Source organism: Python bivittatus, unplaced genomic scaffold, assembly GCF_059951505.1.
Source record: "Python bivittatus isolate LINGU-HERP-01145 unplaced genomic scaffold, Pbiv_v1 ctg000330_np1212, whole genome shotgun sequence".
NCBI lineage: Eukaryota > Metazoa > Chordata > Lepidosauria > Squamata > Pythonidae > Python > Python bivittatus.
The window spans coordinates 30,550,778-30,567,416 of NW_028277058.1; the positions used below are offsets into that span (position 1 = coordinate 30,550,778).

The 16,639-nt window shown below is 35.7% G+C and overlaps 1 protein-coding gene across 2 annotated transcripts in view; it reads right to left on the reverse strand.

Annotated features, from left to right (window-relative positions):
* The window catches only part of CDK17 (cyclin dependent kinase 17), a 94,545-nt gene that overhangs the window by 60,130 nt on the left and 17,776 nt on the right, over window positions 1–16,639 (reverse strand). For both annotated transcript variants that reach the window (XM_025171263.2, XM_007435330.4), the window contains exon 2: window positions 535–683. In XM_025171263.2, the coding sequence (XP_025027031.1) occupies window positions 535–652 (118 nt within the window). In that variant the 5' untranslated portion in view covers window positions 653–683. The remainder of the gene's footprint in view (window positions 1–534; window positions 684–16,639) is intronic.

Genomic DNA, 16,639 nt, shown 5'->3' on the forward strand with positions numbered 1-16,639 from the left:
GTTAAACTATATAAATACCACCTTTGGACTAGTCACCAATTTATTCAACTCTACTAAACATCCTGGAGATTGCACACTTAGTTTCCACTTTTAAACAAAACAACTCCACTGCTGAAATTTTAAATAGCTGCAAAACACTGAAAATAAAATGCAATATGAAACTGAGCTTTAGGACTCAACAACTGAATGTATGTGCTGCCTTTGTAAAAATATGGATGCATCAATGGTGCTAATAAGAATGAAATGATACCAGTGTTTTTGCAACCCAATGTATGATTCTATATTTGTGAAATAAACACAACTGCAATTTGGCAGCATTCAATCCAAATATGTTTTATATAACACAATAAATTGAACAAAACGTATTTCAAATACTTTAAAAAAAGCAAATATTATAATTACTCCAAACTGAATTGAATAGCTACACTAATTCCAAACTCATTATTCTACTTGTTAAAGTGATTACTATGAATAATAGCACATTCATTTTCCTAAGTACTTTACAAAAATAATAAACATGGTGCATATATTTACCGTTATCTTTGTTGCTATTTTCTTCAATTGTCATTTGTTCAGCCAGTTCAGAAAGTGACTCATCAATAGTCTGGCTCCCACGCAGTGTTAGAGAAAGTCTTCTCTTAAACTTTTTCATTCTACCAGCTGTAAGCCTGGCTTGAGAAAGCCTATTAAAAAAAAAGTGCAAATTGGTATTTATTTTGGTTTAAAGGAATTATTATTATTATTATTATTATTATTATTATTATTATTATTAAACATTTATATGCCACTTGACTTTCAGCAACTCATTGCAGCTAAGAGGAAACTATTTCCATAATCAGGAAAAATATATTTGTTGTTGCCTTTACATATCAATGTGTATTTCATAAGAAAAAGCCATTTTAATGGAACAGGTAAGATCTGAAATAAAGAATCTGGAAATGATCAATATTATTGAAATTCTGACTGTTTAAAAGAACTAAACACACAACAACAATTGCTTAATGAAGATAGAACTCGACTATGGTTAATATATTTGCAAATAACTGGAAAAGTAAAAAGTGATGTCAAAGATACTCTGAGAAAGATAACAGAATTTGAAATATTTATACAGTATAATTTATTAGGATGTATTTACAATTGTTACTTAAATATGATATGGAGACAGAATAAATTAAAATTGTATGATAAAATGTATGCAAAACTTTGAAGAAATAATAAAAATGGGCAATGGGCAAAACAATGGAAAAAAATCAGTAAAATTTACACCAAGCTACAATTTGAGGGAAAATTAGTACAAAATGTTCTACAGATGGTATATAACTCTGTCAATGATTGTCAAGATGGACAAATCGTACAACAATAAACGTTACAATGCCACAACGAAGAAGGAACATTTTACCATATGTGGTGGTTACATATAACTCAGAGAACACACCAAAACATACAGAAAATTCTGAAAATAAAATCTGAATTAAAACCACAAATATTTTTATTAGGTCTGATCCCAGAGAATATAAACGAAAAGTATCACAATTTATTAAGATACATGCTGACAGTGGCAAGAATCAATCTGGCACAACAAAAGTAAAATTTCAGAAAGAATACAAAAAGGGTGGTGGCAGGACAAAAATGGGTGTCCCAACTCACTTTTTTCTCTGCTCCTTGTTACTGTTTGCTTCAGCATCCCCTCAAATTATCCTGAAGAAATGCAGTTCTTGATAGCCACAAGACTGTCTACCTCTGCCCTAACTTTTATAAAAGCCTTATCTTTTGCCTGCTGCTTTCATGCTATCATTACCTCATACTGAAGAAGCACTGCGGTTTAGTACAGTAGTGCTAAACCCCAATGAAAATACTAATCTCTTCTAAATATGTCAAAATCTACTCCACTTCAGTGTCACATATATTTGCCTAATATACAATTCCATTGAACTTGCTGCTTTTATTGTTATCCACAATCTCTCCCTAACAAGCACAGTTTTGTACATAACTTTCTCAAGTGCATATTGCTTTATAGAAACACTGTGAAACATGAATGACAGACACAAGTGGATACTATGTACATTACTGTTACATGTGCCATGATGGATTCCATTTTGGTGGATCATGCAATTTTTTGCTCTAAAAGAGATTTCTTTTACATCCCTTTCTATTTCCTGGCCAACTCCCAGCATGAAATGCTAGCAGAAACAAAAAGCAAGCCCACACACAATTTTTATGGATTGCAGCCTGAGCTGCATTTAATCATCAATCTGTAAGAGACTATGAGTCAGTGCACTTCTAGAAAAGTACTTGGCTTCTACATTGCTTCCAGTTTCTTTATTTAACTAGCTGTCAAAAGTTAACAGTAGAGTCAAGTAAATCTTAGCTGTTAAACTTCTATCAGAAGACAGTTGTTATGTTAAATTTTAAAAATCCACAGCTAGCCTTGTATTTTCAGAAAGATAAATACAATCATTTCAACAAGGAAAGACAGCAACATCCACACAGAATTATATATAATTTGATTTTTCTATCTTTCATTATGTAAGAAATCACATTTTGTCTAACCTTTTTGGTTGCCATAGCATTTAGTTTTCAAATGCTAATCAAAATGTATTAGAATTTTTAATAAATTGTATCAGGAACAATCAAGAGAAGATAGATGCTGCCAACAGAGTTCATTGTAGTTCAAAAACTCTGTATCAAATAACAGAGTTTGCTTACCACTTCAACTGCTTGGTTCTACATCTTCCGTATTAGCATATCCATAATTGTTTACATCAATCAAAAAATCAAAATGATAAATGGACAATCTTAAACATTCCTGAATGACACTCAAATCTGTGATAAATAAATGTCAGTCAGGTAATTAACACAGAGGTCCTTGAAAGGACAATAAAATTAGGCCTATTAGTGTCTGTAATTCTCATCTATAGTCTCATTCTATAATGAATGTAGACTATAGACTCATTCCATGATGAATGAGAAAAGAATAATCTAATCAATAATTGAAAGCTAGATGTCTGTATAATGTGTCAAGAAATGGTTGGCGTCAGCAACAGAACACTGGAAAACACCTTACAGATACAGATTTCTGATGATGTCACAGTTCCAATAGAGTATGGTAATTCTTTCCAATAAGAAATTATTTATAACTGCTTACTGACAAGTTATTCTTTGGAACTCATGAGAAATGAATGTATGCATTTCCAATTTCTACAAATGCAGGCTACAAAATCTACACATTTTCTTACATGTTAAATGCAAACTTCAATTTATTGAAAATGGTTTTCTGTGTTTCTCTTGACTTTCCACTTAAGCTGCATGTCTTAATGCTCATTCAGGGTTAGTTTGAAAGCAGCCTAAAGAGAAGATGCAATAGGGGAACAGGTATAAGAAAGCCACCCAGAAAAGCAATTCCTGGACCTAAACCATAGCATCTGATAGGGAAAACTAAATTATATTTGATGAAGAAGGAGCACAATCATTCATTCCTTGTTAGAAGAATCAGAACATGCAACATGTCAATTGGAGAAAAAGAAATAGAAGGAAAGAAATGGAGAAAAAATGGTCTGCTGCTACATTTGGAAAGGAGGCATATTTGTTCCAATGCTTTCCTAGATCCTTTCCTTAATAAGGTGAACTAACTTTGATTTGTAGCCCCTATTTGTAAAGATTGAGTACGGTGAGGGGCAACTAGTTCACAGAAAGCCATTACATGAATAATGTAATTATGTAAATCACTTGGTATACATCAATAGGAAAGACAGGAAGAAAAAGTCTAGAGTTTAAACTCTGGAGTTGACCTATATAAGGGTTTTTATTTGTTTGCACTGCCAAAAGCAATTCACTTTTGTGTATATGACTTCAACCTTGCCTGTAATAAAGAATCTCATCTAGCAGAGTGGCATCTGGCAATCTTCTGCAAGTTCAATTGCTAAACAATGAATTAAGTCATGCCAAGCTCTGATATGAACCCTGATAGCTTGATTTACCATTTTTTACTTCTATCACTATGGGATGAGATTGTTCACCAAGACACCAGGGATTAAAATATATCTACAGACACTCATGCAACATTGTTAGTATTGCTCAAGTTGCCAGTACAGTATCCTGCTCTAGCATCAGAAACAAACGGTAACCCATATGGATTAGTTAGTACAGATGATGAATGAGTTAGCCAAATAGGGTGGGACCGAATCTGCTACAACCAGTGGTCCTCAAACCAGTCCTGGCCCAAGCAGCTGCTTCAACCTCAGACCACTGACACTGAGCACCAGCCCCTTAGCCTGACAAGTGTAATGGGAATCTAAGCAAATTTAATTTCTTTTCCATCTCAGATATAAATTATCTTGCTGTAGAAGGTGATTCTACTGTTTGAGTTAGTAATTGCTGTGTACACATTATGTCACACATTGAAAATGAAACTGCCTACTACATGCAAATAACTGTCCGTGTCATAAAAATTAAAACTGTTGAATCCATTTCTTTTTAAAAAAGTATTTCTCTACATAATAAAACTCTTAATGTAGGTCAAAGGCTGTGACAAGTGGCCATAGATTCCTGCCATTTCTTGGAAAAGGGATCATCTCCCATTTAATGCAACCCATAAAAATTGTAGAACTGAAGGCATCCTCATCTAACGTGGTAAAACATATTGTATAATAACCTATAACCAACAGTATTACGTCAAACATTTAGACTGGATTCACACATTACACTAAGCCACAGTGGTTCCCTAAACCATGGCCTATTCAAGAAAACATGATTATACAACCTATAGTTTAGTGTGATAGGGTTGTAGTAAACAGAGATGTATGAACTTCTTTCCATAAAATTCCTTAAAAAGAAAATTGAATTTACTTACTGCAGATTCTGATAATGTAAAAAGAGCAAAGAAACATGGATTGCTGTGATTGAGATGTTGGACTGAAACCAGAGAAACCCAGTTTCTAGTGCACTCTTCAGTCATGGAAGTTCATTGGGTGACTTTGGGCTGTCACTCTCTCTCAGCCCAGTCTATCTTACAGGCTTGTTGTTATGGAGAAAAATTGAGGAAGAAGTGCTATATATGCTACCTTGAGCTCCTGAATGAAAGGCAAGATATAAATCAGATAATAAATAAGTGGACTGATTTCCCCCCCCTACCTACTGCACAAAAGATACAATTACACAAATTGGTTTAATAATTTAAAGTAGATATTTTTTGTATATAATGGTAATTTTAGGCTGTGACATAACGTGACAAATACATAGCCACACAGAGTTAAATAATGATCTGCACATCTGAATACTGATAACCTGAACTGATTTCTGCTACTGTCCAAAAATTCATACTAATTAAAAATTGATAGTAATCTGTGACTTTTGATTTTTACAACTTAATGCTTAATAATCATATTTAGCTAGCTCATTGTCAACAGCAAAAATATATCTAAACTGCAGTTCCAGAAACAAGATGCAGAGGTAGTATGGCAGTTCAGATACAGTAAAAATGGTTCTTTATCTGCTCATTGCTAAAAGACTGTCTATAGTACTTTTTATGTTTCCAAGCAGCTGCACTATAGATAAATGTGTTCATTCATATATATACATGTGCAGGTGGCGAACTCGAGACAAATGCGGAACCCATGCACAGAATGATGCTATTCTCTACATATTAGTTGCTGATGTAATTTTATTGTACCATTTACTGAATGTCTTCACTAATCACTTACATCATTCTGCTTAACATTAGGAATTTACTCAGATACTTTACTTATCTTTGTATTTTGATGGAGCATTGCTAGATAATTTATTTATTTATTAAACAAACTTATATAACTGCCCATCTACCAGAAGGGCAGCAACAAAATAAAATCACAATGCACTAAAAAGACCATTTAAAACAATAAACATCATTGAACATAAACCACCTATGTTAGGCCCATCAACATCCTGGCTCTAGTGCCTGGGTGAAAACTAGGTCTTTACCACTTTCCTGAAAGCTAACAGGGTCAGGGCCGTTTGTAACTCCCTGGAGAGACTGTTCCATAAGGTAGGTGCCATGACAGAGAAGGCACACTTCTAAAGTCCCACCACTGACATTGTTTCACCAAGGGAACCCGGAGCATGCCCACCTGCCCAATCTAGCAGGACGGGCATAAACCATCAAAGATAGGTTGTTCCACAAATAACTTGGTCCCATGCCATGTAGGGCTTTAAAGGTGACAACTGGCACCTTGAATTGCACCCAGAAGCCTATTTGGAGCTAGTGCAGCTCCCACTGCAGTGGTGTGACATGGGCATACTGAGGGGCGCCCACTACTGCCCATGCTGCTGAATTCTGGACCAGCTGAAGCTTCTGAATGCTCTTCAAGGGCAGCCCCATATATACCACATTGCAATAGTCCAATTGGGAGGTGACTGAGACATGAGTGACAATGAGCAATGCCCCGATATAGGAAAGGGTGCAACTGATGCACAAGAAGTATTTGTGCAAAGACCCTCCTTGCTACAGCTGCCATGTACTCTTTGAGCAGAGGCCGTTACTCCAGGAGAACCCCCAGACGGTGCACCAGCTCTGACTGGTAGAGTGCCACCCCAACCAAAGTCAAAGATGACTAATCTCCAGATATGGGCACCATAAAACCTACAGCCACTTGGTCTTGTCAGAGTTGAGACAAAACTGATTCTTCCCATCCAGGACCATACAGTCCCTGGGCTCTGTGAAAACATCTTGATGGCATCACTTGAGCAGCCTGGGGCAGAGATGTACAGCTCAGTATCGTCAGCATACTGACGATACTGAACCCCATGCCACCGGATGACCTCACCCAGAGGTTTCAGTTGGATGTTAAATAGGAGCGGAAAGAGAGTTGAGCCCTGAAGTACCCCACAAAGCAGGGGCCTAGGGCTAAACTTCTTCCCCCCACCAAAGCTGTCTGGAACCAGTCTTGGAGGAAGGAGAAGAAAAGGACAGTGCCACCCACTCCCAACCTTTCAGCCAGCTCAGAATTATTATAATTGATAGTATCAAAAGCTGATGAGAGATCAAGTAGGGCCAGGATGGATACAACCCCTGCCCCAGGCTTGCCAGAGATTATCCACAAGTGCAATCAATGCAGCCTTGGTGCAATAACCTGCCCTGAAACATGACTGTAAAGGGTCCAGATAATCTGCTTCCTCCAGAGCCCTTTGAAGCTGTAGGATTACTACCTTCTCAACAACCTTCCTCAAGAAGGGAAAGTTGGAGACAGGACAAAATTTGTTCAGCACTACTTGGTTCAGTGATGACCTCCTGAGGAACAGACAGACCACTGCCTCTGTCAAGACAGGTGGAACTGCCCCCTCCCACAAAGAAACATTCACCACTGCCTGGACCCAGCTACCTGTCATCTCCCGGGAGGCCTTGACCAACTAGGAGGGACAAGGATTTAATACATAGGTGATAGAACACAACAACCTAAGGATCTTGACCACTTCCTCAGAAGTAACCAGATCAAACTCAGCCTAGAAGTAACCAGTCCAAACTCAGCTCAGATACACTGCTTAAAATGACTCCTGGCATTTTCAAACCCGAATGGGATGAGGCTTTCTAAAGAGGGACCTAAGGACTGGAGTTTGCTACAAGCTCTTCTTAGCCAGGTTGATTTAAAATGGTCTCTGAAAACAAATAATACAGTACTCTCAAGGTAAAATATATAATGACTTGAACTTGAAAAATCAGCAATTTTTATACCTAACACCATAACCTAGATTCAGGGGTCAAGAATGAATAAATTAATTTTTTAAATAAAATAAACTGTCCAAATATTCCCCGTGACCAAGCTGCCTATAAATCTGCACCATTATGTCTTCAATAATTAATTGACACCATTAAAGAAATGGAAAGTGGCAAAGCTCCTGTTCCAGATGATTTCCCAAGAAATTGATATAAGACATTTACTGATTTCTTTGTTCCTACATTGTTGAAAGTTTATAATAATGACTTTTGGAATAATTTGCTTCCTTCTCATTTAATGTTTTTATAACAGTAATTTTGAAGGCTGGTATAGTTCCAGTGATTGTGAAATTTATCTTCTGATTTCACTGTTAACAGTAGATGCTAAAATGCTGAGCACGAATTTAATACAAAGACTTCTACATATATTACCCTCAGTAACCTACCCCACTCAATTCAGTTTAATAAAATGATACTATGCACTGGAGAATATCAGATTAATAACAGATATATATTCAGTCAGATAAATTGGATTGGGCAGTGCTTGTTTTGTGGCGAAAGTTTAAATTTTCAGAATGTGCTTTGGTTAAATATGGATTCCCTTCTGTTTTTACTAACTGGATTAAAATGTGGTATTATAATCCATCAGACAGAGTTATTGCAAAATGTGGAATTATTTCTTCACCCAACAAAATGTTTCATGGAATTCACCAAAGATGTCCATTATCTCTTTTTATATTTAATCTGACTTTGGAAATTTTCACCTGCTTGAGTACACTACTGAAGGATATTTTGAACACAAATTGCTTTTTTACTGATGATACTTTATAACTTATTCATGATTGTGAGAATTCTGTACCAAATTTTATGGATATAGTACAATAATATAATGAATTTCCAGATTATTCATTTAGGAATAAATATAGTATACTTCCTATAAGTTGTAAAGTATCAATGGACTCGAGTAAAACCTGTTTTTTTAGTTACAGTTTCAATCTTTAATGCCTCAACATTAATTTCAATGTTTGCTGAGGTAAATATTACTGATTGTTTATCTCAGATCAGTACCGACAGGAGTAATGATTAAAAATGTTATGAGTCTTTGGGAAAGAATAAGTATCAGTAAAATGAATGTTAGACCAAGATTGATATATACTTGAGATTAACTGTTAATATCTGCAATTTAAAAATACTGTTATGATATTGAGAAAGATTTTATAGGATAGACAGGCCCCATGTTTTCTTTATCCATTTTTATCTTTCTTTATCTTTCTTTATCTATATAACTTTATTTTAAAGGGAGGGGTCTAACCTCTAGTTCTTCATGGACTTTAAATTATTCTTTTCAAAAAACATTGATAGACACAACTAGAAAGTTACTATTTTCTCCTCTGAAATTCTGATAGGGGTTTGACTTTGTTTTGCTACCCAATCAACTGTCTTCCTACTTTAAAGGCTTGGTGCATATTCGGATGTTGGTGGGAAGAAAGCCTAAACGTGATCCTTATTCCCATGAGAAACTGACACTCCTGGAATTCATGGGCAAAAAAATGATATTAATACTCTTGATCAACCTATTTTTAAGCAACCTTTTAAAACATCTGTGGTGTTGCAAGAAGAATCTGAACTGTCTAAAATTGCAGAATGGCAATATGTGCATTTAAAACATCTCGTGACCATACAATTTGGACCAGATGCATTAGCAGCACCCCAAATTCCTAAATCATTATTATTACTTGAAAGAGTTTTAGAAGATTCTAAACTGACAGGTTTCTGAATAGACAACTGAAGAGTATTAGAAGACAGAAGATAAATAAGGTTCACATATGTTCATGTAATGTGGAACTATTTACCAAAATTTGGAATGAATTGAAGTCTAAAGAAGTCTGTATGAACTATAGTTAATAAACATTGTTTACTTTGATGAAAAGGTCACAAGACTTCTTCACAAGACTTCTTCACAAACTTTAAATAACTTTAAAGTACTTTAATGACCGGCCAGATGAATAAGTACAAAGAGTATGCTGCTCCATCCTTAAATAAGAGAAAGTGTTAACTACTCACAAAGAACAAATCAACCATAGCAGGGACTCTAAAAAGGATCACTAAAATAGAGGAGATTTTACTGGAGGCCAGAAATACAATGTATATCTGAGAAGAATGTTTTGGAGGCTTTCTTCCTTTTCAAGGACAATCTGAAATATTCAAATATTTCTAGAATTAATATTTTTATTCATTGTATAGCTAGAATGAATAGAAGGAGGCATTAAACAAAAAACCCTTCTCTTTCAGGACTCCTGTGACATCTTATCTCCTCTTTTATTGTAAAGGAGAACTATATTTGCTACATACTCTGGCCTGGATTAAGTGTGAGATGATCCACAACCAAATAATGTTACAATTTGTGTACTTAGTAATATAAAAGCATAACATTCAAAATGCATTAACCATTATCTGTATAATAATCATGATCCCTTGGACTACCGTTTGTTCACACATAGTGAGCCATTGAAGATTTATAAGAAACAAAGTAATCTGTTTATTATTTGGGAGGAGCCAGCATAAACCAAGCTTTACATATTGAAATCACCTAAGTAAACATGACTATTTTATTTATAGCATTTCCTGAATTTCAACAATGAAAATATATTTACTTAATGTCAGTTTAATACGATGATGATGAATGAGCCATTGCCTTGCAAGTAATTATTTCCACCCAAGAAGCATGAAAACAAATCCATAAACTTGGATGTTTGTGGTTTTCAATGTAGAATAGAATCTACAACAAACTTACAGCATTCTCATCATAGCATGCAGAGTACTTAATGTTCTGGAAAAACACTTTGTTCTATGCTGTTATACAAACTGGTACATTAATTTTTCAATACAACATCATCAGAATCATGGTAAGGGATATTTCAATACAGATAGTTGATGGGATAAAATAATGGGTTATATCTTCCTTTTTCCATTTATCTCTCAAATGCACAAGCCTATAGCTCAGTCCTTTCCTACCACATTGCTCTCTTTTCCCAAACATAGCCATCTTCATGCTTTTTGACATGATCCAAGTAAAGTGGTAAGAGTATATTGGTTGTTGAGTCAAAGAATTATAACACTGGAACCATTTAGTTTACTAAATTCACCCCCTGGTCCATGAAGAAATCAGAATTAACACATTTCAATAAAAGGCTCTCTAGTCTTCCTTAAACATATCTAATATAGGGGAAACTACCACTTCTCTAGCTACTTGGTTCTGCTGTCAAACTGCTTTAGCATTCAACTGCAATCTGTCTTCCCTTAATTTAAATCCAGTTTTTAGCATCCTGAATTGTGACATGACAGAAAATAAGTCTTGGTTTTCTATTTTCAAACACTTGAATAATGAATGATCTCATATTAGCCTTTTATTCTAAAAACTAAACAGCCCCAAATTCTTTCATCCGTCTTCATAGGTCTTAGTTTTTAGTTTCCTGATCACTCCTATCACCCTTCTCTCAATCTTTTCTAATTTATTTGATTACTTCTTAAAATATGCTGCTCAGAACTGGACACAATATTCAAAGTGGAATCTAACCAGTGCAGATTAATTTATATCCTACCTTTCGCCTGGGACTCCAATGTGAGTTACTTGGCCAAAAGACCTATTTAGATCTATGATTGAGTGGAAACTTGAATTTGGTAACCCCAGTCCAACACCTTAATTAATGCATTGGTGTCTTAACATGGTTTGTTTTCAGCTTAGTACAAGTGAACCACAAACCAAAAACAAATTTTCATCTCTCTTGTTTTATTAATTTAGCTCAAGTTTCAATATTAAATACATTTCATGGAAAACATTTAAGCAACATCTGCACACATGTTGCAAAAAATGAAAAGGTTATCTTTCTATAATTGTTTCTCATAAACTAGTTTATCTAGCAAACTAGTTTAGTTCGTCAAACAAAAAGTGAAAATAAACACTGGACAGTGTAACAATCAATACAAAGCTGAAAAAAGTCCCCTTCTTATTTTCAACAATTACACTGTAACCCTACAGTGCACTGACAAACTACAAGCAGCGTAATAAAAAAAAGTCATTAGCCATTTTTGACAGTGTTTACAGGGTTTCTTTAAAATCCATGAAGAATTATTTCAATGATTAATTTCATGTAAGATGCTTTTCAAGGTAAGAGAGTTCTACTGTGCTATAAAAACATTAGAGAATGCTTGTGCTTTAATAATACACTTTCTCTGTGTTTCTGTATGCATGTGTAAGATGCTTTTCAATATGAGAGTTTTAATATGCTATAATAAATATTAGCTATGGTATGCCTGTGCCTTAAATATTAGTTATGGTATGCCTATGTCTATTCCTGTACATTAACACACACACTTTCTTTGTACATGTAAATATATATGTATGTATTGAAGAAGCTAATTTAGTTTAACTGCAGATATACTTATTTAAGAATGTTATAAATAAGCAGACAGAATGAAATGGCGACCAGCAGTTAGACCAACAAGTGTACAGCACCTGCAATTAGGACACACAAAGGTGTACCATACAGACATGAATATAAATAAAGGCAGCGAGTAGGTAAGGTAGGGAACAAAAGAAGTACTGGCACAGACTACTAAATATGAAATGAATTTGTTAGCAGGACAAGTAATGCAAAGATTAAGAGTACAGATGTCAGGAAAATGTTTTTTCTCCATTTACTGGCTGACCAGCTGATTCATTTGGTCAGGGGGCATTAGGATAAACTTTGAATTTTTCTCCCTCATCTTCTAATGAGACACTGTTCATGTAATAATTTAGGACAACTCATATTGGACATTCGTTTTAAAAGTATTTTCAAAAACCTTGGGGAGTTTTATGTCTCATTTTACTATTTTTGAACTTAAAACTCTATATTTGAGCTCTATCTCCTAGTCTGTATATCAGATACTATCTGATAGAACACAGTTCACTGCATATTACAAATGACAAGTTGATTTATTCAACAATGTCTGCTAAGCAGCCAAAATCAGCAAATACATGTACTAATTTTGAATGGTGTATAATTTAATCTTACTAGTATTAGGAAGACAGACAGCGGGAAATGGTGCAATAGTAAAAAATTAATCGCCTTAATGGCCTTTTACAAAACTTTATAAGTACCATCACTATAAATTGGGTACCAGCAACATTTGTAGGGAGGGTCAAAACAGGTAAGATGGTAGAAGTGATATCATGACACAAGCCCCACACCTTTTGTATGTGGAGTCAACATCCATGCATATACAAAAAGGATGGTGTTTGGATTCAATTGCCATTTCCACCATTTTGCCTGTGTTGACACCTCCTCCTTCCCTCCCCCCCAACTCTCCACAGATGCCACAATATCAGAAGCAGTATGCCAATAGTTTGCCAGTGTGTCAGAAACATTCACCAGAGGCAGCAAAAGGCCAAATGATGACGTCTGCATCTCAACAACCTTCCTCAAGAAGGGAAAGTTGGAGACAGGACATACCTGTCCTAGATGTCATGTCATATAATTACATAATAGTTTCATTTGCACAATGGCGTCATCACGTATTTGTCATCATTATGGCTTGCTATAGATGATGCAAGTCGGGAAGTGGAAGAATGCCAAGCAGACACATCTATATTGTTGCCAAAAACTGTTGCTACCTGGATGAGTCGATACAGGCACTAGGAAGAAAATCTGGTCAAGAGAATCTTTATTTCCATGACAGAAGGGTTCTGGGCAAATTTTTATAAGGAAGTATTCTGGGATGTAAGCAGGCACAATGCCAGAATATAGTGTGTTATGTGCTTGGTAAATCATATTCTGCAAAACTGAAAACCACTCCCACAAGAACATGCTTCCCTTCTCCTCTCTTGAAATTATTGCTAAAATGTATGTGCAAACAAACTACTTAACTGCAACTGCAATTCTTGGAATGACTTCACACACACTGGTTATGCTCTTGTGTACAGCTTCATTCAGAAACTTCTATAGTTTACCAATTTGGCAGGAGCTCAATCCCATATATAACACATGACTAGGCAAGATCCCTGCCAAATGCTTTCAGTTCCTAACACTTACACACCAGATATGAAAGAACACTGAGTTTCCACAGTGAAGACACCACGTGGGGCAGATGGACAGGTTGTATGAATTCACAGATGACCACCTGAAGAACTACGTTACAGGTAAGAATGGGCATGCACAATGTTTTATTTTGAAAGATTTCTAGTACATTTTGCAAAACATCCATCTTGATTGCAAAACTGCTGTTTTTTGTTTGAACCACTTTTGTTTTTACCATTTTGGTGTCCTCTCATGCTCAAAACAGTGTCTCGACTTTGGAATGCCTCTGTCTCAAGCTCAAGATGTTTCCAAGGTAGTTGGAACAACCTGTTTTATGCTTAAGATAGGACATTTTGCAAAATTTCCCATCTGAAGTGTTTCCAAACAAAACATTTTTGCCCATTCCTGCATGTTAGTAACCTTTTTCATCATAGCCTCTGTGATTCACACACATGGGTAAGTAGCAAAATTCTTACCTGGAAAAGAAACAGGTTCTTATAAGGTGATTGAAAAGAGAATGGCCTTTTTAAAAGTAGCATCTCTCTAGTGTTTAAAGTTAATCAGTTTTCTGTCCTCCTTGTCCCTGGATGCAGAATGTTGTGGAAAATAGGAGTCTGATTATTCTAATGGAGAAATTACAGAGTCAGGAGTGGCTATTCGTTTAAGAAATGGCCTCCCTCTTCCTTTGTTTTTATAAATATATTATAAATATTGGCATGGTAAGACATGGATGACATAGAACCTAACTTGGTCCAGGACTTTTCTTTTGTCTTCAACAAGACTGGAAGCAAAGGAATTAGGAATGGTAAAGCAATAGCATCTTGGACTGATACAGTGGGTTCTCTACCATTTGATAAGATTGTTGAACCTCAAGGCCAAGACAATATGCCTTCTTACCAATTTGTTCACTCCAGGAATACAGGCCTTCCAAAACATTCCCAGCATCAGCATCAGATGACAATAGCCCCCTCCCCCCAAAAAGTCAAGTAAACCAAAGAGTCATTAGAAGCATAATTTACAGGTTCAGAGATTTTTGCATGAGATTCTCTAGGGAATGAATCGGGCTGGTCTCATGGTTCAATGGCAATGGCTTCAGCAGTCACAAATCTAACTGATATAAGATAAAACTGTCATCTTTGGGAAAGAAGCTATGCTGGACTGAAACTTAGTTGTGAAATCTACCTGGAAGGAGCATCTTGGAGGAGGAAAAAGTCCTAAACACAAGAGAGCAAGACGTCCAAAAGCTGTCTATCATGTGGTTGATCCAAGGCATGCTAGGCAGAATTTGAGAAGAGTATGGAGTGGAAGGCCAATACATGTAACATCTTGGACTGTTTCATACAAAAAGGATCCACTAATCAGTATTGTGAAAGACTGATCTGTCCAGGAATAAGGGAACATCATGGAATGAATTATTTTAAATCAAAGATATATGCCTTTAAGAAGCAGAGTGGAGATGAGAAGGCCAACTGCAATCTCAGTGATTTTGAGATGATTGAAGGGGAAGGTCTTGGTTTCTACTATCCTGATAGACAAAGGTGACCTGGAGGATTAGATCTTAAGGGGGATCTGTCTTGAATTTCCCCTTCTGAGACTGATTCACATTTCTGAAGAATGGATAGTCTACCAAGAACCAGTGACAGTGGAGTTAAGACTGCTGTAGAAAGGAATTTGAGGGTGCTGGAACCAGAAATGGGAAGGAAAAAGTGCTTTTCTCTCTCTTTTTCTTTTTGCCTTTGTTGGAATTGGCTGAGACAGGCCACTTTCCATAAGTTAATCCTCTTCTCAGAAGTGATTCATTGTATAACATATTTGGGAGCTAGAGTTTCCAAGAGCAGGAACGCTGAAAATGTCAGTAATGAACTGTCACCTAGCAGTGAGTATGAAAAACATAAAGTAGGAGTTCCACTGAGGTGTGAAAAAGAGGTTCTGAATTTAAATTTAAGAACGTATAGAGGTGTCTACAAGTTCTTTCTCTTTCAGAGTTATCAACTGTTTGCAGAGGTCCTATTCAGATATATAATAAAGGTTTCTTAATAGCTGTGCCACATTAAATATCTGAGAAGTTCAAATGTGCTAAGGAAGGGAGCCTAACATTTGTAGTATTCTGGAGCATTTCATTTCTAGAAGATGTAACAGACTGATAAGCGATCCAAAGTTGAATGTTCTTCCTTTATCAGAATGTCCCTGTCCTAATATACACATTAGACACATTGGTTCTAAATTAAAAATAGTTTACTTGCTGGAGGATCTTTAATTTTAATAAAACTTTCATCTTAATAAATCTTGCTAAAAAGATCTCTGTGAGATTCATACTTGGGAAAAAATAATTTTCAGTACAGACAGCTATTAAAAGTTTGAGAGAACAATAGGATTTGGACATCCATAATCGTAGTTTCTTGCCTACTGTGAAAGATCGCAGGGTGCCTGAGAAACGAGTGGAAGAGAAAATACACATAAACAAAAAGAGATTGCAAGTGAATCGGGTGAGAACTTTCATAAATGATAACTTAGCCCAGGTGGAAAGCAACCTGGGTAGAAGAGTTTCATGTCACTCAAAGAGACTCTGCCTTAATTAGCTTACTATAAATGAGGGTAGGAGCTGTATGGAGCTTGAGACCTACATATTATTTTGCATTATGATTTGGTTTACACCTCATTCTAAGCCAAGGGTCCCATGAACACCTCCCTGGCATATACCCTGATTTTAATTTTAAAAATTATTTTAATTTCAGAAAAAAATAGGAAAAGAGCTCCCTGAAAAGCAAAACACCAACTTCTAGCATAAACTTTATTTACAAAACATTTGTCCCATAGGAATTCTTAGAAAATAAAAATGGCATGTGGCTAGGATCCAGTACTTTATTCTTTAATGTGCCCACCTAGCCAAAAATGA